General features: G+C 34.7%; 1 protein-coding gene across 6 annotated transcripts; it reads right to left on the reverse strand.

The window, feature by feature from the left end:
* Nucleotides 1-1,033: 1,033 nt before the first annotated feature.
* Nucleotides 1,034-18,092, reverse strand: LOC113668553 (uncharacterized). Of its 6 annotated transcripts, XM_089195660.1 has the most exons (16): nt 17,820-18,092; nt 17,012-17,066; nt 15,997-16,067; nt 15,075-15,230; nt 13,906-13,983; nt 10,331-10,411; nt 9,986-10,066; nt 9,648-9,698; nt 8,741-8,818; nt 8,076-8,156; nt 4,311-4,388; nt 3,717-3,797; nt 3,224-3,304; nt 2,909-2,989; nt 2,524-2,592; nt 1,034-2,227 (listed from the first exon to the last, which is right to left on the reverse strand). In XM_089195660.1, the coding sequence occupies exons 2-16, from the start codon at nt 17,041-17,043 to the stop codon at nt 1,956-1,958; spliced, it is 1,371 nt and encodes a 456-aa protein (XP_089051786.1). In that variant the 5' UTR covers nt 17,044-17,066; nt 17,820-18,092; the 3' UTR covers nt 1,034-1,955. The 6 variants fall into 6 exon arrangements, with proteins under 6 accessions (XP_089051786.1, XP_089051788.1, XP_089051787.1 ...); XM_089195662.1 differs by lacking the exons at nt 9,648-9,698; nt 9,986-10,066; nt 10,331-10,411 and adding an exon at nt 13,232-13,312; XM_089195661.1 differs by lacking the exons at nt 9,648-9,698; nt 9,986-10,066; nt 10,331-10,411; nt 15,997-16,067 and adding an exon at nt 13,232-13,312 and having other exon boundaries at nt 17,820-18,030.
* Between the last annotated feature and the right edge of the window lie 1,711 nt (nt 18,093-19,803).

Consider the following 19,803-nt stretch of genomic DNA (forward strand, 5'->3'; position numbering starts at 1 on the left):
TGTCAAATAATAAGCAAAGCTAACGTCTATATAAAATATAACTAAAACGGCAGATAAAATTTCAGCGATTCTTAGCGAGAAACATTGACTTCATTTCGCTGGGATTACAATTTCGTTCGAATTCCAGTCTTCGACTAGAGGTAGAGACTGACCTACCACTGACAATATAACGTAATTTTTTCCAGTTTTGTTGTAAGAATTTCCGCTTATCACTGGTTGAGGAAAGTTCTGACTCTTTTCATCTTTTCTTGGCACCTCGAGGATGTTTTGAGCGGGAAAGAAGACGAATGCATAAATCTGCACACTTGATTCCCATCCACGCACATCGTGGAGCAAGGCCTGAAAACAATGAGTCAGGTAGGCTACACATGCGATATCACGAGCGTAGCTAGATGTCCCCCGCAGCCCCGTGAGGTTGCGTGCGTGTGGACCTTTGCAACAGGAGCTTCTAAGTGCCGAGGATGTTCGCATTCTCTTATTCTCGATGGTCAAAGCCGGTTTTACATTTCCAAACCGGAATAATAGATAGCATAAGATTTTAAAGACTATAGTAGAGCGTTAAATAATAAGTTTTTGTCTCCATATAAGTCTGGTAGCTTGCATGCTAAAAGAACCTGGTAACTAATTCCAGCGAGGGAAACACCAGGTTAGAAATCGCTATAAATATCGAAATACACAAAAGTACTACGATTAAAAAAAATTAAAGAAATAAAACAGCTGGTATTTGAGAAAATAAGCTCGTCGTTCCATGTCGAAAAAACAACGCTCACTTTTTTACTTCAGGGTTTTTCTTTTGATAATAGTAGTAATTATAATAATGATAATAACAATAATAAATAAAGAACAAGCTGCTGTTTTGCGGTTTAGTAGACCAAGTCTGTCCTGGGCTCTCACAGTAGTGAAAATTGGAAGAAAACTAACTGCCCTCAGCAGGCTCACTCGAAGAAATTTCTTGGGATATCTAACAATTAGGTTACCCTCACGAATGCACGAGTTTCTGCTTGATACTGAACAACAAAAACATTGCTTGCTGTGAGTTTCAATACGTTAAACGTATTTTATTACGGATAATTGTAATTTACAATTTACGACACTAGGTATCTAAGAACAATAATTTGACTTAACACCAAATCCATAGTTTAAAAGGTGTGCAATATCACAAACTTTGTATTTACCTAGATCCATAAAAATAATCCTATCCAACCTTCTATAGCTTTAACGGACAAAATTTATGACTTAACATGAAGATAAAATAACTGCCATCCTTACCAAATATTTCTCTAACACTCTTTTGGGAGGAATTCTCCATTAACACATTAATAACGGGGTGTAAAAATTACAATTTCGGTAAAATTGGTAATTTCGTAAATTACAACAATTCACCAGCAGAAATGTAATAATGAGCTAAAAAAAGTCCAAATAATTTCATTTATCAACCTACAAGCTATTCATACGATATACCAGTTAACTTGTTTAGTACTACTGACGGTCTAAATCTACTGGTGCTCAGCATGAAAAAGAGACAAAAACGCCGTTCTAAAAAATTAAAATTAAGTTGAAAATTTGATAGTAACCTACCAACTAGACAATACCCCAAGAATAAAAAAAAATCGGCAAATCGCCCTTTCTGTTTCAGTCTAATCCTTTAAAAATAATCGCTACCTGTATGTTGAGCGATCAGTTTGAAATTCTAAAATTCTACTCTGAGATTCGACCACGAAACAATACTCTTGCTTACTGTATTTAGTTTGCTGTTACAAAACTTTGACTCTTAAGCAGCTGTTTTGTTTGTGAAAGAACTGTCATAAGTTTGGACGTACATTTTAAACATTTCGACGAAAGTGACATGTGTAACTGAAAGAACAAGAAAATAGAGCAAAGAAAGTACATACTAAACCACTCACTCCCTCGTAAATCAGAGTTAAAAGACAAGAAAATATTTGTTATGTCAACTGTCAACCATAACAGTACTTTTCTGACAAGTCTTTACGTACTAAAAGGCCGTCTTTTAAGGCAGCACTTAGAACTCTGTAGGTCGCAGAGGAACCTCTTTTCTGGGTCCAGTATTGAAGCATCTGGAAGGCTTTTTCAGAAAGAGTATTATATCGCGCATCGATTATTTCGAGTTGCTCTGATACTTTTAAGCGTCTTCCCAGAGTTTTCCACTTGTCACCAATATCTATACCCAATCCTTCTAACTCAGCCATCTTTGGTGTGCCCTGTTTAACTATAAAAAGACTATGAATCATTTGTCTGACAATCTAGCCCCAAAATTACTGGTAAACTCAAGCTCCAACGAGAACACTCCACACTCCTTTCCCACAATCTAACAAATGAAATCAACCAGCTTTATGGCCTATCTACTCACGAGATCTCCGATTAGCTGGTCGTCAGAGCCAAGTTATCTCTCAGGGATAATATAAAATCACACAAGCCAGTAAGTCACGATATTTTTACTTTCTTGATATTCAAACTTTGACGAATTTTGTCCTTCCCTTACTTAATAGGTGTTCTATTACTTACTCTTCTTTTTGTCGTGTTTTGGTTCACTAGCCTTCCCTTTTTTATTGCTAACTGTTGGTGCAGATGCATCTAGATTTTAAATTCAAAAGTGTTAGAAAGAGTTGAGGTAGTAGACAATAATATAACAATAATACCCCTTAGGTTGTTGGATTACTTTGAGAGAAAAAAAATTAACAAAAAAACCATTAACAAACAAACCTAACACAGTACTCTCAAAACCTTTCACTATTGTGAGTACAAACTGTACATGAAATGATGTTTTTTATTTAATAAAACTATAAGGGATCCAGGAAAGTGGTCTTCTATGTAATTAAGCCAACAAGAATCTGCAAATGCACTCAAGAAATGCAGGTATATTATTGAAAAATACAGGTGCATTAGTCACCTCCTTTATCATTCTCCCAGTCACCATTTGTTTTCAAAGCTTGAGGTCTTGCAGTTTTGGTGATTGTCTCTTGATGGGTAACTGTTATTATAAAGATTTGTGGAAAAAAAATAAATAAATAAACAAATAAACAAACCCAATACACTAGTCTCAAAACCTTCAACTATCATAAATAGAATCTATACATGTAATGATGTTTCTTATTCTACCAGACCGCCCAGACCGTGGATGTCTCTGAAGTAAAGCAAACAAGAATCTGCAAATGCACTCAAGAAATGCAGTTATATTATTGAAATATATATGTAAGTTAGTCACCTCCTGTATCATTCTTCCAGTCACTGCTCATTTCCAAAACTTGAGGTTTTGCAATTTTGATGTGTGTTTCTTGACAGGTAACCGTAGTTATAAAGATTTGTGGTAGTTAGGGCAAAACTAGTAGAAGTGATTAGAAAGCTCTTGGATTTGTCTGTTTAAAAATAATGACAACTTCTCTCACAGCTTTTACAGAACACCAAACAAAGCCAAAAGAAAGCCAAAGTCAATTACCCATACATCAGTCGTAAAACTTTGTCTCTAATATAATACAACATAAGTAAGTAAGCAAAACATGTCTGCTAAAGATTTTTCTTATATGCTGTTGATGACTTGTTGATAATTGGTTCCTGTCTTAAAACTACCCCCTTCCCATTTGCATTTTTAGGAATCTGGAAGCAACAGAATTATATAATATTAACAAGATGCTATACAAGTATTTAATCTGACTTGAAACTACACTATATAATAATGCTTATTTTTATCAATAAGTTACCTTTCCCTGTATTATCCTTGCTACTCTTTTTTTTATTAGATTGAGTTCTTGGCTTTTTAACAGGAATTTCCTCAGATGCACCTTAAAAAATAATTCAGCATAATTAAATAATGGCACACATTCAAATATAAAAACAGAATATCAAACTAGGTAAAAAAAAGAAAACACAAAAACCAAAACTACACAGAATTAAAGAAACTACTCCTCTCATTATCAATAATATTATCTCCTTATTTTTTTATGCTTGTTATTCAAATGTCATAACTCCAACAAACTTTTCCTTCAGGATGTGAAACAAGAAGCGGCATGCATGCGTTTATAATTTGACTGTGCTAAGTCAGTTGGTGTTACTTCTTCGTGAACCCACATGCAATGAATAAAGAAAATCACTCATCTAAAGATTTATTCCATTGAAGTATTACAACAGTATTTAAAAACAACAATTTTTAAAAAACGAACTAGCCTTTTCCAGGCAGTTGGTCAGTGCAGGGGGAAAGTAAGCGTGCAAATAGCAGCCTTAAGTGCTCTCTTTTTGTCTCCACTGATCATCTGAGCCTGGAACAAGCCATAAAGGAATATATCAAAAATTGTTACCTTTCTCATTCTTTTCCTTTTTATTTGTTGTATTGGAGGCTCTAGCTGTCTGCTTTTTGGTGGTGGTGTTCTTGGAAACTTGAATAGATAAGGTTCACAAGAATTCAGTGCTTACAATGTCTCACATGTTTAAAAAGAAAACTAACTTGATACAACTCATTGATGGTCTTGTAAGGCTCATTGTGTTTGAGAATAGTCCATTTCAGGGTTGTTTGAGGGTAAAAGCTAGGCTTTGTCACAAAAGACACAAGAAACCTGGTAAGGTTAGTATAACAAATTATTACTAAGAAAGGCACCCTCAACCACATTCTTGTTCATTGGCATCTAATTTTGCAAATACAAAATGGATCATTCAAAGTACTCTACAATTATATTAGAAGATAATTCTGAATTAAAATCTGGAAATTAGCACTATGCATTAACTACCCACAAACACATGATAATCTTCTTATAGAGCCCTTGTGCCACAAGCAAGATAACTAACTTATGCCATTACAACTCATGTAAAACTTGCTTTTTAAAAGCTTTTGAGAGCATATCTTTGACATGGGTCTTGGCATGAGAGACCAGGAAGCTATGGGTACATGTAGCACAAACATGCACTTAATTAGCCTTATACCAGTTTGTTCCCCTTCTATCTCAAGGCTAAATTTCCAAAGTGGTGAAGTTTTTATCTGCAGCTCTTGGAACTATTACAAATGATTCATACTTTAGACTCCTCAATGTAACAAATGAAATCAACCAACTTTAGGGCCTAACTTCTCCTGAGATCTCATTAGATGGCCATCAAAACCAAGCTGTCTCTCAGGGATAATATTTAATTACACAAGCCAGTAAGTCACGGTATTTTTACTTCTTTATATTCAACAGAATAGCCATAATTTGACAAATTTTGTTCACAAACTCTCAAGTTTTCCCTTCCCTTACTTGATGGATGTTCAGTTACTTACCCTTCTTTTGGCTTTGTTTTGGTTCACTAGCCTTCCCTTTTGACTGTTGGTGCAGGTGCAGATGCATCTGGATTTTAAATTCAGAAGTGTTAGAAGGAGCTGAGTTAGTAGACAATAACATAACATTAAAACCTCTAAAGTTAATGGATTACTCAAGAAGACGAAAAAAATACACAAACAATACACTACTCTCAAAACCTTCATCTATTGTAAGTATAAAAAGTATACATGAAATTATTTTTTTTAATCCAACAAAACTATGTAAAGGGACCTGAACGGTAGTCTTCTCTGGTGTAAAGCTCACAAGAATCTGCTAATGCACTCAAGAAATGAAGGTATGTTGCTGAAAAATATATGTAATTTAGTCACCTCCTATATCATTTCCCCAGTCACTGCTTGTTTCCAAAACTTGACATTTTGCAGTTTTGGTGGGTGGTTCTTGAAAGAAAACTTTAATTATAGAGATTTGTGAAAAAATAAATAAATAAATAAACAAACAAACCTATAAACTATACACTATACATGGAATGATGTCTTTTATGCAACAAAACTATATAAGGAAACATTGACAGTGGTTGTCTCTAAAGTAAAGCAAAAAGGGATCTGCAAATGTGCTCAAAAAAGCTGGTATAATATTGATAAAATATATGCATATTTGCCACCTCCAATATCATTCCCCCAATCACTGCTTGTTTTCAAAGCTTGAGGTCTTGCAGTTTCGGTAAGTGTTTCTTGACAGGTAACTGTGATTATAAAGATATGTGATTGTTAAGGCAAACCTAGTACTTGTGATTAAAAAGCTCTTTGATAGGTCTGTTTGGAAAAATTAAATGACCAAACAAACCCGAAAGAAAGCCTAAAGAGAGCCAAAGTCAATTACCTACGCATCACTTGTAAAACTTTGTCTCTAATATAATGCAACATTAAGTCAGCAAAACATGTCTGCTAAAGATTTCTCCTATATGCTGTTGATGACTTGTTGACAATTGGTTCCTGTCTTACAACCACCCCCCCCATTTGCTTTTTTAGGAAACTGGAAGCAACATAATTAAATATATAAACAAAATCCTGTACAGGGATTTAATCTGACTTGAAGCTACACTACACAATAATGCTTGATTCTATCAATAAGTTACCTTTCCCTGTATTATCCTTGCTACTCTTTCTTTTAATAGGTTGAGTTCTTGGTTTTTTAGTAGGAATTTCCTCAGATGCACCTTAAAAAATAGTTCAGCATAATTAAATAATGGCACACAGCTGAATATAAAAACAGAACATCAAACTAGGTGATAAAAAAAAAGCACAAAAACTACACATAACTAAAGAAAGAAAATGCTCCTCTCATTATCAATAATATTATCTCTGTGTTTTTTTCAATGAGCTCTTCACACAAGAATGCCAGCATTGTGTTTGTTATTCAAACATCATACCTCCAACAAACTTTTCCTTCATGATGTAGGACAAAGCCAAGAACAGGCATGCATGCACTAATAATTTGACTATGTGCTATTTCTGAACTAATTAAGTCAGTTGGTTTTAAATCTTAAAACTGCAATTAGCTTCTCCATGAACCCACATGCAATGAATAAAGATAACAACTAATCGATTAAATAAATTTATTCCATTGAAGTATTACAGTATTTAAAAATATAATTTTTAAAAAAGGAACTAGCCTTTTCTAGGCTCTTGGTCAGTGCAGGGGGAAAGTAAGCATGCAAATAACAGCCTTCAGTGCTCTCTTTTTGTCTCCACTGACCAACTGAGCCTGGAACAAACCATAAGTGACATATCAAAAGTTACCTTTCTCATTCTTCCCCTTTTTATTTGTTGCATTGGAAGCTCTAGCTGTCTGCTTCTTGGTGGTGGTGTCCTTGGAAACTTGAATAGATGAGGTTCACAAGAATTCAGTGTTTACAATGTCTCACATACTTAAAAAAGAAAACTTACTTCAGCTGATACAACTCACTGATGGTCTTGTAAGGCTCATTGCATTTGAAAATAGTGCATTTCAGGGTTGTTTGAGGGTAAAAGCTAAGGTAAGCTTTATCAGGAAAGAGACAAGAGACCTGACAAGGTTAGTATAACAAATTATTACTTAGACAGGCACACTCAACCACATTCTTGTTAATTGGCATCTAATTGTGCAAATGCAGAATGGATCATTCAAAGTACTTCATAATTATATTAAAAGTAAACTCTGAAATAAATTTGGAAAATAGCAATATGCATTAACTACCAATATGCATTATCTTCTAATATAATTGTAGAGTACTTTGAGTGATCCATTTTGTATTTGCAAAATTAGATGCCAATGAACAAGAATGTGGTTGAGGGTGCCTTTCTTAGTAATAATTTGTTATACTAACCTTACCAGGTTTCTTGTGTCTTTTGTGACAAAGCTAACCTAGCTTTTACCCTCAAACAACCCTGAAATGGACTATTCTCAAACACAATGAGCCTTACAAGACCATCAATGAGTTGTATCAAGTTAGTTTTCTTTTTAAACATGTGAGTTTTGCACCTAAGGGCTTGTCAGACAGAATTTTATTCAATGAAGAACATTAGGAAGGTATGTTCTTCATTAAATAAAGTTCTGTCTGATGAGCGCTTAGGCACGAAACTCAAGAGTCACAGAGAATCAGCGCGTCCTCTTTAATTCTTTAACTTATGTATACTTAGCTCTGCTACCACAGCATTGAGCACTTCATGCAAAGGTAGACTCTAACCCCACATTTATGTATAAGATCCTATACAAAGATTTAATCTGACTTGAAGCTAAACTATAAAATAATGCTCATTTTTACCAATAAGTTACCTTTCCCTGTATTATCCTTGCTACTCTTTCTTTTAATAGGTTGAGTTCTTGGTTTTTTAGCAGGAATTTCCTCAGATGCACCTTAAAAAAAGTCCAGCATAATTAACTAATGGCACACAGCTGAATATAAAAACAGAAAATCAAACTAGGTGATAAAAAAAATAAGCACAAAAACTGCACATAACTAAAGAAAATGCTCCTCTCATTATCAATAATATTATCTCTGTGATTTTTTTAATGAGCTCTTCACACAAGAATGCCAACATTGTACTTGTTATTCAAATATCATAACTCAACAAACTTTTCCTTCATAATGTCAAAACAAATCCAAGACTAAGCATGCATGCACTATAATGATATGACTATAATTATGCTATCACCAAACTAATTCAGTAGGTGTTCCATCTTAAAACTGCAATTGCTTACTTCTTCATGTACCCACATGCAATGAATAAAGAAGATAACTCATATATTAATTTATTCTATTTAAGTATCACAGTATTTAAAAACTATAATTTTTAAAAAAGGAACTAGCCTTTTCCAGGCTCTTGGTCAGTGCATGGGGAAAGTAAGCATGCAAATATTAGCCCTCAGTGCTCTCTTTTTGTCTCCACTGACCATCTGAGCCTGGAACAAGCCATTAGTGATGTGTCAAAGGTTGTTACCTTTTTCATTCTTCTCCTTTTTATTTGTTGTGTTGGAAGCTTTAGCGGTCTGCTTTTTGGTGGTGGTGTTCTTGGAAACTTGAATAGATAAGGTTCACAAGAGTTCAGTGCTTACATTGTCTCACATACTTAAAAAAGAAAACTTACTTCAGTTGATACAACTCACTGATGGTCTTTTAAGGCTCATTGTGTTTGAGAATGGTCTATTTCACAGTTGTCTGAGTGTAAAAGCTAAGGTTACCTTTAACACAAAAGAGACAAGAGATGTGGCAGGGTTAATATGACAAATTATTACTAAGAAAGGCACTCAACCACATTCTTGTTATTTTAAAAGTACATTCAAAGTACTTTATAAATATATTGGAAGTTAATTCTGAAATAAATCTGGAAATTAGTACTCTGCATCAACTACCCACAAAAGCATGACAATCTTCTTATGAATCCCTTGTACCACAGGCAAGAAAACCAACTTAAGCCATTGTACAATTCATGTAAAACTTGCTTTTTGAAAGCTTTTGAGAGCATATATTAGAGCTCTAAGAGCATATCTTTCACATGGGTCCTGGTGTGAGAGGGAGCAGGAAGCTATGTGTACATGTAACACAAACATGCACTTAGTGTTACACCAGTTTGTTCCTTTTCTAACTTAAGGCTAAATTTCCAAAATAGTTAATTTTTCATTTGCAGCTCTTCTTAGGAACTATTAGAGACTGTAACTCATTCTTGATAAACAAGTGATTCATCAAAACCAAGTTGTCTCTCAGGGATAATATCCAATCACACAAGCCAGTAAGTCACGATATTTTTACTTTCTTGATATTCAACAAAACAGCCATAATTTGACAAATTTTGTTCACAAACTCTCAAGTTTTCCCTTCCCTTACTGGATGGATGTTTGATTACTTACCCTTCTTTTGGCTGTGTTTTGGTTCACTAGCCTTCCCTTTTTTATTGTTGACTGTTGGTGTTAGAAAGAGGTAAGTTAGTAGACAATAATATCAGTAAAAAACCTCTAAAGGTAGTGGATTACTCAAGGGGAAGGAAAAAAAATTAACAAATGAACAAACATAATACACCACTCTCAAAACCTTCAACCATTGTCAGTATAAAAAATATACATGAAATCAACAAAACTATATAAGGGAACCAGGACAGGGGTCTTCTCTGACATAAAGCAAACAAGAATCTGCTAATGCACTCAACAAATGCAGGTATGTTGTTGAAAAAGATATGTAATTTAGTCACCTCCTACATCATTTCCCCAGTCACTGCTTTTTCCCAAAACTTGGGGTTCTGCAGTTTTGGTGAATGTTTCTCCAAAGGAAACTGTAATTATAAAGATATGTAAAAAAAAAAAATAAATAAAAAAATAAATAAATAAATAAATAAATAACAAACCTAATACACTACTCTCAAAACCTTCAACCATAGTAGGTAAAAACTATACATGAAATTATGTTTTTTAATTTTAAAAAAAACTATATAAGGAAATGCAGACAATGGTTGTCTCTGAAGTAAAGCAAACAAAAATCTGCAAACACATTCAAGAAATGCAGGTATATTATTGATGGGTATACGTATATTAGTCACCTCCTGTATCATTCCCCCAGTCACTGCTTGTTTCCAAAACTTGAGGTTTTGCAGTGTTGGTGACTGTTTCTTCAAACAAAACTGTAATTATAAAGATTTGTTTAAAAAAACCCAACCAAACAAACAAACAAACCTAATACATAATCTACTCTCAAAACCCTTCAACTCTCCTAAGTAGAAATTATACATGAAATAATGCTTTTTTGTTCAACAAAACTATATAAGGAAATGCGGACAGTGGTTGTCTCTGAAGTAAAGCAAACAAGAATCTGCAGACACACTCAAGAAACGCAGGTATATTATTATTATGCACTCAAGAAATGCAGGTATATTATTGATAAGTATATGTATATTAGTCACTTCTAATATCATTCCCCCAATCACTGCTTGTTTTCAAAGATTGAGGCCTTGCAGTTTTGGTAAGTGTTTCTTGACAGGTAACTGTGATTATAAAGATTTGTGATAGTTAGGGCAAAACTGGTACCAGTACATGTGATTAAAAAGCTCTTTGATAGGTCTGTTTAAAAAAAAAAAAAAAAGGATAACTTCTCTCAGAGCTTTTATAGAAGACCAAACAAAGCCAATTAAAGGAAAGCCAAAGTCAATTACCCGTACATGACTTGTAAAACTTTGTCTCTAATACAATGCAATGTAGGTGAGTCAGAAGAGCATGTCTGCTAAAGATTTCCCCAATATGATTTGGATGACTTGTTGACAATTGGTTCTTGTCATAAAACTACCCCCCCCCCCCAATTTGCTTTTTTAAGAATCTGGAAGCAACATTATTACATATATTCACAAGATCCTAGATGTATACAAGAAATTAATCTGACTTGAAGCTACACTATACAATAATGCTTATTTTTATCAATAAGTTACCTTTCCCTGAATTTTCCTTGTTATTCTTTTTTTTAATAGGTTGAGTTCTTGGTTTTTTAGCAGGAATTTCCTCAGATGCACCTTAAAAATAGTCCAGCATAATTGAATAATGGCACACAGCTGAATATAAAAACAGAACATCAAACTAGGTAAAAAAAAAACAAAAACAAAAACAGAAACTACAAACTAAAGAAACTGTTTCTCTCATTTTCAATAATAATACTATTATCTCTGTGATTTTTTCAATGAGCTCTTCACACAAGAATGGAAACATTTCCTTTATAATGAAGAACAAATCCAAGAACAGGCATGCATGCACTAATAATTTGACAACATGCTATTACTGAACTAAGTCAGTTGGTGTTCCATCTTAAAACTGCAATTGCTTTATTTCTTCATGAACCCACATGCAATATGAATAAAGAAAATCACTCATCTCAAGATTTATTCCACTGAAGTATTAAATCAATTAATGACCATTATTTCTTAAAAAAGTAACAAACTAGGACCTAGGAAAGGTCAGTGCATGGAAAAAGTAAGTATGCAAATAGCGGCCTTCAGTGCTCTCCTTTTGCCTCCACTAAGCCTGGGACAAGCCCTAAGTGATGTGTCAAAAGTTTTTACCTTTTTTATTCTTCTCCTTTTTATTTGTTGTATTGGAAGCTCTAGCAGTCTGCTTTTTGGTGGTAGTGTTCTTGGAAACTTGAATAGATAAGGTTCATAAGAATTCAGTGCTTACAATGTCTTAATCTTTTCAGTCAGTAATATAGCTTACTCGACTTTTCCAAGATAAATTAGAATCTATTATAATACCTATATGTTTTATTGAGTACTCTTGGTTTGAGTAAATGTCATTTAAAGAGAGTGCGACATGAAAGGGTAACTTTCTTTGTGGAGGGTGGAAAATGACAAAGTTCGACTAATCAATATTAAGTGAAAGTTTGTAAGCACTCAACCAAGTAACCAAACTGCTTGCAATTTTTTACATTGATAGGTAAAGAAGTGAATTTTTGAATAATAAGAAAATTAGGTAGGTGATCAGTAACATCATAAACAATATTCCCACTTAATGTGAGGTGTTCCAAGAATTGAAGAAAATGTTGTCAACTAGAGTTTTTGAGTGGTCAGTAATTCAAGTAGGTTGTAAAATATGAGGTTGAAAGCTGAAGGACCCCAAAATATTTAAAAAACCTTCTGTATCTGGGTGAGAATCCAGTTTAAGAGAGTTAAGATTAAAATCTCCTACAATGATGCAGAATTTATTCTCCCTATCAATTTTGTGTAAAACTTCATCTCTAATATAATGCAATGTAAGTCAGCAAAACATGTCTGCTAAAGATATCTCCTATATGCTGTTGACAACTTGTTGACCATTAGCTTCTGTCTTACAACTACCCCCATTTGCATTTTTTAGGAATCTGGAAGCAACATTATTAAATATTATTACACCCATTTTGAGATCACTGGTGGTGCCTGTAATCTGATTGGCTCTAATTGGTGCAATTTATTCATGAATCACACCATTTTTTGCTTTAAATCACATCTTTTTCCCAGCCAATGAGCAGGCCACACTAAAAACAAAACAACCAATCAGATTTCAAGGCTTGTTTAAAGTAACCAATAAAATTGCAAGAAAATGATATACAAAGAGTATCGTATGGCAAATTTTGCTACTTTTGTTTCCAAAACTCTTACTCCCCCCCCACCCCTCCAAAAATGGATAAATTTAATTTCAAACCGGCTCAGTACTGCATCAATAAAATATTTGAAGTGACCAAGTCCTGTATTTGAATGCAATAAAATGGTAATTGAACCTCATGTCATGCAATTTTGGTTGGAAATCATACTTGTGATTTCAAATCGAACTCGTGCTACGCGCTCAATTGATTTTGAAATCACTTGTATTATTCCAGCCCAAATTGCACTCCACTCAGTTCAATTACCATTATAGACAAAGTCCCATACAAGGATTTAATCTGACTTCAAGTTATCTAATAGTGCTGATCTTTATAAATAAGTTACCTTTCCCTGTATTCTCCTTGCTAATCTTTCTTTTCCTAGGTTGAGCTTGTGGTTTTTTAGCAGGAATTTCCTCAGATGCACCTTAAAAAATAGTCCAGCATAATTAAATAATGGCACATAGCTGAATATAAAAACACAACATCAAACTAGGTAAAAAAAAAACACCCACACAAAAACAGAAACTACACATAACTAAAGAAACCTGTTTCTCTCATTACCAATGATATTACCTCTGTGACTTTTTTGTACTGAGCTCTTCACACAAGAATGGCAACATTGTGCTTGTTATTCAAATGTCGTAACTCCAAAATACTTTTGCTTCATAATGTAAGACAAAGCCAAGAACAGGCATGCATGCACTAATAATTTGAATATGTGCTATTATACTGAGGTAAGTCAGTTGGTGTTCCATCTTAAAACTGCAATTACTTCTTCATGAGCCCACATGGAATGAATAAAGAAAATAACTTATCTAAAGATTTATTTCATTGAATTATTACAGTACTGTATTTAATGACCATAATTTTTAAAAAAAGGAACTAGCCTTTGCCAAGCTTTTAATCAGTGGATGGGGAAAGTAAGCAAGCAAACAGCAACCTTCAGTGTTCTCTTTTTGTCTCCACTGACCATCTGAGCCTGGAACAGGCCATAAACAATGTAACAAAAATTGTTACCTTTTTCATTCTTCTCCATTTTATTTGTTGTGTTGGAAGCTCTAGCTGTCTGCTTTTTGGTGATGGTGTTCTTGGAAACTTGAATAGATAAGGTTCACAAGAGTTCAGTGCTTACAATATCTCACATACTTAAAAAAGAAAACTAAATTGATACAGCTCACTGATGGACTTGTAAGGTTCGTTGTGTTTGAGAATAGTCCATTTCAGGGTTGTTTGAGGGTAAAAACTAAGGTTAACTTTGTTACAAAAGAGACAAGAGACCTAGCAAGGTTAGTATAACAAATTATTACTGAGAAAGGCACTCTCAGCCACATTCTTGTTAATTGGCATCTAATTGTGCACATGCAAAATTGACTATTCAAAGTACTTTATGATTAAATTGGAAGTTAATTCTGAAATAAAATCTGGAAATTAGCACTATGCATTAACTACCCACAAAAGCATGACCATGTTCTTATAGAGCCCTGGTACCAGAGGTGAGGCAACTTATTTATGTCATTGTACAATTAATGTAAAACTTGCTTTTCGAAAGCTTTTGAGAGCATATATCAGAGCTCTAAGAGCATATCTTTCACATGGGTCTTGGTGCAAGAGAGCAGGTAGCTATGTGTACATGTAGCACAAACACGCACTTAGCCTTACACCAGTTTTTTCTTCTTCTACCTTCAGGCTAATTTTCCAAAATAGTGAAGTATTTATCTACAGCCCTTAGGAACTGTAACAGACTGTAACTGACTCTTGATAAACAAATAATTCATACTTTGGAGTGAATTACTAAAGTTATTTCAAAAAGTTCAGGTGAAATTTAGGAGGCAAATTATCTGGTACCATAATTGAGCTTTTTCATTAGTTTTCATTGTATATAGGTCTTTTACTCTTAAATAGACTTAGCCAGCAACAAAACCCTTTTGACGTAAAAGATGCATTTAGTATTAATTTCAATGACATTTTAAACTCAGAAATCTACAACGAAGGTTACACCAAAACTCTCCCAGAATTAATAAATATTAAAGCAAAGCAAATTGGCATTAATTTTTTGCTTTCATAATGCCTTTGAGTGTAGTTAAAGAATGATTGGATTGTGAAGCATGCTTAAACAAACTGATTGTGATGACATGCCTTTGTAAGCTACATGTACATTATATACATGTAAATATACACAGCTCTACCTTTTTGTTTGGCTAGAATAGGTTTCTCCTCTATAAGACCAAAGTTCTCTTCCTCTGTGTAACTGTCTGTGTTTGTGTCTGAGCTCCCATCAGATCTGGAAACTGAGTCATCAGTCTCTGGACTTGAGCTCTCTGAATCACTAGATTCCAGACCCACTACGTACAAAAGAAACTAAACTTTCAGATAAAAAGCGAATGTAGTAATACAGTAGTAATTTTGGGTCAGAACAGATTCAGACTAGTTTGATTTGACCACATGAGAGAGTACTTGACAAATCTTTGACAAAGAGGAAGTAGGACACAACACCAGTAAAATGGCTGATAAATGAGACCCTTACATGGTCCTGACTACTATTTATTTATTTGAAGGATTACCAGTCAGATTACGCAGCCTTAAGTGTTAACCCTTTAACTCCCATGAGTGACCAAGACAGAATTTCTCCTTACATTATCAATACAATATCAACCAAATAAGTGACGAGAATGAAAGAAAATATCAATTTGGAGATAATTAGTTGATCCAATACTTAATTCTCTGAAGTGACATTATAAGAATTGTATTATTGACAGTAAGAAGAATTACAAATTTGATCTGGGAGTTGAAGGGTTAACTCTTCAAAACTTCTTTAATAGCCCCATTAGTTTAGGAAAATCATCATGTTATACATTTACAACTCTGTAAGGCATAATTTAGGTTTTTCCTTACAGGAAATCTTGTAAAAATTTGATCAAAATTGTTGTCTCCACATTCACAAGTACAACTAAATCTAGAAAATTTTTGAAATTTTGTTTGTCACAAGGTCCTAACATACACCTCCAACTGAGATTCAAACTATTGCTTGTGAAAACTAACAAGAAACCCACAGATTAACCCTACTACAAAAGTTCCAGGCTTTATAACAATGCACATACATTTACATACCTCTCCGTCTTTTTCGAGGAGCAGTCAGCCTGTTGTCACTTTCCAATTCAAAATGATTTGCTTCTAATTGCCTTAAGATATCAGAATGTGCATGAGTCATTGCAGCTCATGACAGAAAAAAATTAATAGAATAAGTGCTACACAGGTGATGCTGCACATATTCAGGGGGGAGGTGCTTATTCAAGTAAGTAAATTAAGTTACATTTTAAAACATGATCTAAAAACAAATTCTTTCTTACACCATCATTCACAAATTTAGTTCTATATATTTACAACTAAAAAGTTCCTAAGATTTTACTCATTTCATCGAGGGAACACATGAAACATCTGTAGAAAATTCACTTAACCTCAAGTATCTCATCATTATTGTTATCACTTTGGTTATCATTATAAATATAATGATGATAGGACTGAGTGGGGTCTGATGAAGTCTAGTTGTGAAAGTGATACCAAAAAATCCATGACGAATTTGAAGTGAATGACAAATTTGTTAATCACAAGTATGATTAGAGACAGAATTGGACAGCTTGAAGTCCTGTTACCAATTAATCAAAACTATGGCAACATTCTAGAAACAAACTAGCCCTTGGTTATACCTTTTCATAGAAAACAACAGATAACTTAGCAAAAAGTGCAACAACAGCACACATGTGACATAAACACAGGCATGACCTATTGGTACTCAAATAGGACTGGTGCTAACCAATCATGTTTGAGAATTTTGTTATAGTTTTGATTGTCATTATTATTATCATTACTCATGCACATATTTATAATGAAAAAGAGTAGTTTTTGGTCAGTAGACTATAGAATTGTATGTCTAGCTTGAGTTTTACAATGCGTATGTGATTTAAAACAATTTAATAAGTGAAAGGGAAAGATTGTTTCAATAAATGGAAACTTCTTCCAGTAAGAGCATTCTGAAGGTCAGATATACATGTAATAGCCTCACAATCCCAGACAAATTCTTTTCAAGGATCCTAGCTGAGTTGAGGTAAATTTCATTAAGTCTCACCTTTGCAATTCCCACAGCAATTGCCAGGACATAACGTTAGCTGAAATGATGTTAGCTGATATAACAGATGTTAGAAGTTAGCTGATATAACAGACAATCCCTTAGCTAACACAGGTGGGCTTTAACCCAGAGAACTGAAAATTGATCATTTACTTGGATTAACACAATAGTTAAGCCGAACCGTTAGTTATAACGCTGGCATAGCAATTTTGACGTAGAATATGCTCGAAGACAACATCTCTCCTTAGCGTTTGTACGAAAAGAGGAAATATTTTTGCATAGCCCCAGAATATTCTGAAACAAAGCCGTAAAGGAGTTCCAAAGGCAATCTACTATTTTTACCAGTGCGTTTCCGTTATGCAAGAACTTTGTGGAAAAACGCAGAACCAGTGGACTGTGCGGAAATCTTGCCCTTCAAGGCGCTACATCCTTCTTGCTAGAAATCGCTTATTGACATATCTACATTTAAAATGTAGAACCGCTTATATGAAGTACTTTGAAAAAACGTTAGAGAAACAATCTGATAAACACAAAGGTAAAATTTCCGCACAGCCCCATACTACATTATGCAATCAGTTCTTGGATAGAGAAAACAATGACAAAAACAATACATTGCCATTCGGAAAACAGATTAGTTTTACAATGGTATGAGGCTGTGCACAAATTTTACCAAACACAAATTGAAATCGAGCGCGCTGAATGCAACGTTTCACCGCGCAGTTTTCAAGAGGGATAAGAAATAACGATTGTAAGAAAAAAAAAAAACGTAAAATTATCACAATAGAAATTTGGTGAGCATAACACTTACCCTGAAGACCTCAGTGTCGAGGAAAGAGCCGTAACTTATCCATGCTAAGAAGAGAGAGAAAGAGAGAGACGTAATGTGATACTTTGAGCGCCAAAATGCAACGGTGTAGTGGAAACAACTTTTCACCATTCCCTCTCCTGGCAAATTATTCGTGCCAGACCCCTCTAAAACTTCCCGCCGCCCCGTATTGCTAAAATCCTCAAACTTTCTCGCGGGCGAAGGCACGCTCGTGCTGCAGCGCTAAATATGGGGCCTCCTCGCATATTATTGTTTAAATCTCGCCATCTCCGGTTGTGGAAGTGAGACAATACCACAGTGTTTTTTTAATGTTCCTCCAAACTTTCACAGGTGTCTTTCGAAAAAGCTTTTGTGCGCGCGCTGTAAGTCTCAGGTAAAGGAAGCCAGAAAATAATGGTAATTGAACTGAACGGAGTGCAATTTGGCCTGAAATCATATGCGTGATTTGAAATCACAAGTATGATTTTAGACAAAAATTGCACGACACGAGGCTCCACTTTACTACATCTATTTTGAAATCGCCCAAATACAGGACTTGGTCAGTTCTTATATTTTATTTATGCAGTACTGAGCCCGTTTGAAATTAAATTCATCCATTTTTGGGGGGGAAAAAAAATAAGAGTTTTGGAAACATAAGTAGCAAAATTTGCCTCACGATACTCTTTGTCTATCATTTTCCTGCAATTTGATTGGTTACTTTAAACAAGCCTTGAAATCTGATTGGTTGTTTTGTTTTTAGCGAAGCCTCCTCATTAGCATGGAAAAAGATGCAATTTAAAGCAAAAAAATGGTGCGATTCGTGAATAAATCGCACCAATTAGAGCTAATCAGATTACAAGGACAACCAGGGATTTCAAAATGGGTGTAATAAACAATAAAGTGACCAAGTGTCATTCTGTTAAATCAATGGTAGCCCAGGCCTACACGATGAGCCTCCAAAGATATACAAACATTTTTAATATTGCGCTATGTTTCAAGACTGGGGGAAAAAAGGTCGCATCCTTCACTTAAAAATTTTATTCTTATTGTCAGGAGCCCATTACCATTATTAATGGACTCCTGGTTTTGTATAAAAACAAAATTGCCATACTTCTATGGTTGGTCGATTGCACCTTGGGAGTTTTCTGGGCGAATTTAAGGATATCTGGGTCGTTCTTAGTTCTGCTGCTTTATCCACCATATAATCTTCAGCAAAATGGTTGTTAATATCCAGTTATTTCGCACAGTTGGACGATCTGCCATGGCATTTGTATGGGAATGGAAGCTCGACGCCTTCTTAACTCAACATTTTTGACCTAGTTTTGAACAAAAACCTTTACCAATCACGCTTTAGAATTTGTTCCTTTGAATCTCATGAGATTACTTGGCATTCTTCATATAAGTTGTTTCCAAGGTAGGTCAGTGGGTGATCCCATCCGAACAAATCTACTGATAGTAAAATGCTGTTATTTTACTGTAAATGCCTCGACATCGCAAAATTCAACACCCATACGGACATGTCCGGTATGGGGAACGCAAATGGCTCCCCATACCGGACAGTGCTGGCTAGTCACACTCATTTACCTTATTCGAGGTTCGTGTACAAAGGAATGGAGATGTGAATGGTTCGAGGTTTGTGCCAAAAGGGACGGAGTTAAAGGCCGCCAATTAAGAGTCCTTGGGTTAGATGTTGTACGAATTCCGCCGTACCCAAATCGCTGTAGGTTCACATTACTTGAGCTCAGGGTGGGTGACAGTTCGTGGGTATGCATTGTCATAGGGATGGATGAATTTTGAGATAAAAGCCCATTGATGAAACTATGAGGGTCTGGATGGAGGGGGGGCAGGGGCGGAAATGTCACTTGTCAGTTAAAATTTTATCTATATGTCAGTTAAATTTTGGGCCATTTGTCAGTTGTCTGTTAGACTTGGGGCCATTTGTCAGTTGTCAGTTAACTATTATCTAAAGATCTTAAATGGCGTAATC

The sequence above is a fragment of the Pocillopora damicornis genome, chromosome 2, assembly GCF_964200805.1.
Source record: "Pocillopora damicornis chromosome 2, jaPocDami1.2, whole genome shotgun sequence".
NCBI classification, from domain to species: domain Eukaryota; kingdom Metazoa; phylum Cnidaria; class Anthozoa; order Scleractinia; family Pocilloporidae; genus Pocillopora; species Pocillopora damicornis.

Bases quoted from the DNA above. Each gene is read 5' to 3' on its own strand.
- LOC113668553 (XM_089195660.1), bottom strand. From the start codon at position 17,043: ATGTCCTGGCAATTGCTGTGGGAATTGCAAAG. The intron at 8,819-9,647 runs GTAAGTAATCAA...TATCTATTCAAG, and splicing joins AAAACACAGCCAAAAGAAGG to TTTCCAAGAACACCACCACC. The intron at 3,305-3,716 runs GTAACTTATTGA...TTATAACTACGG, and splicing joins CAAGGATAATACAGGGAAAG to TTACCTGTCAAGAAACACAC.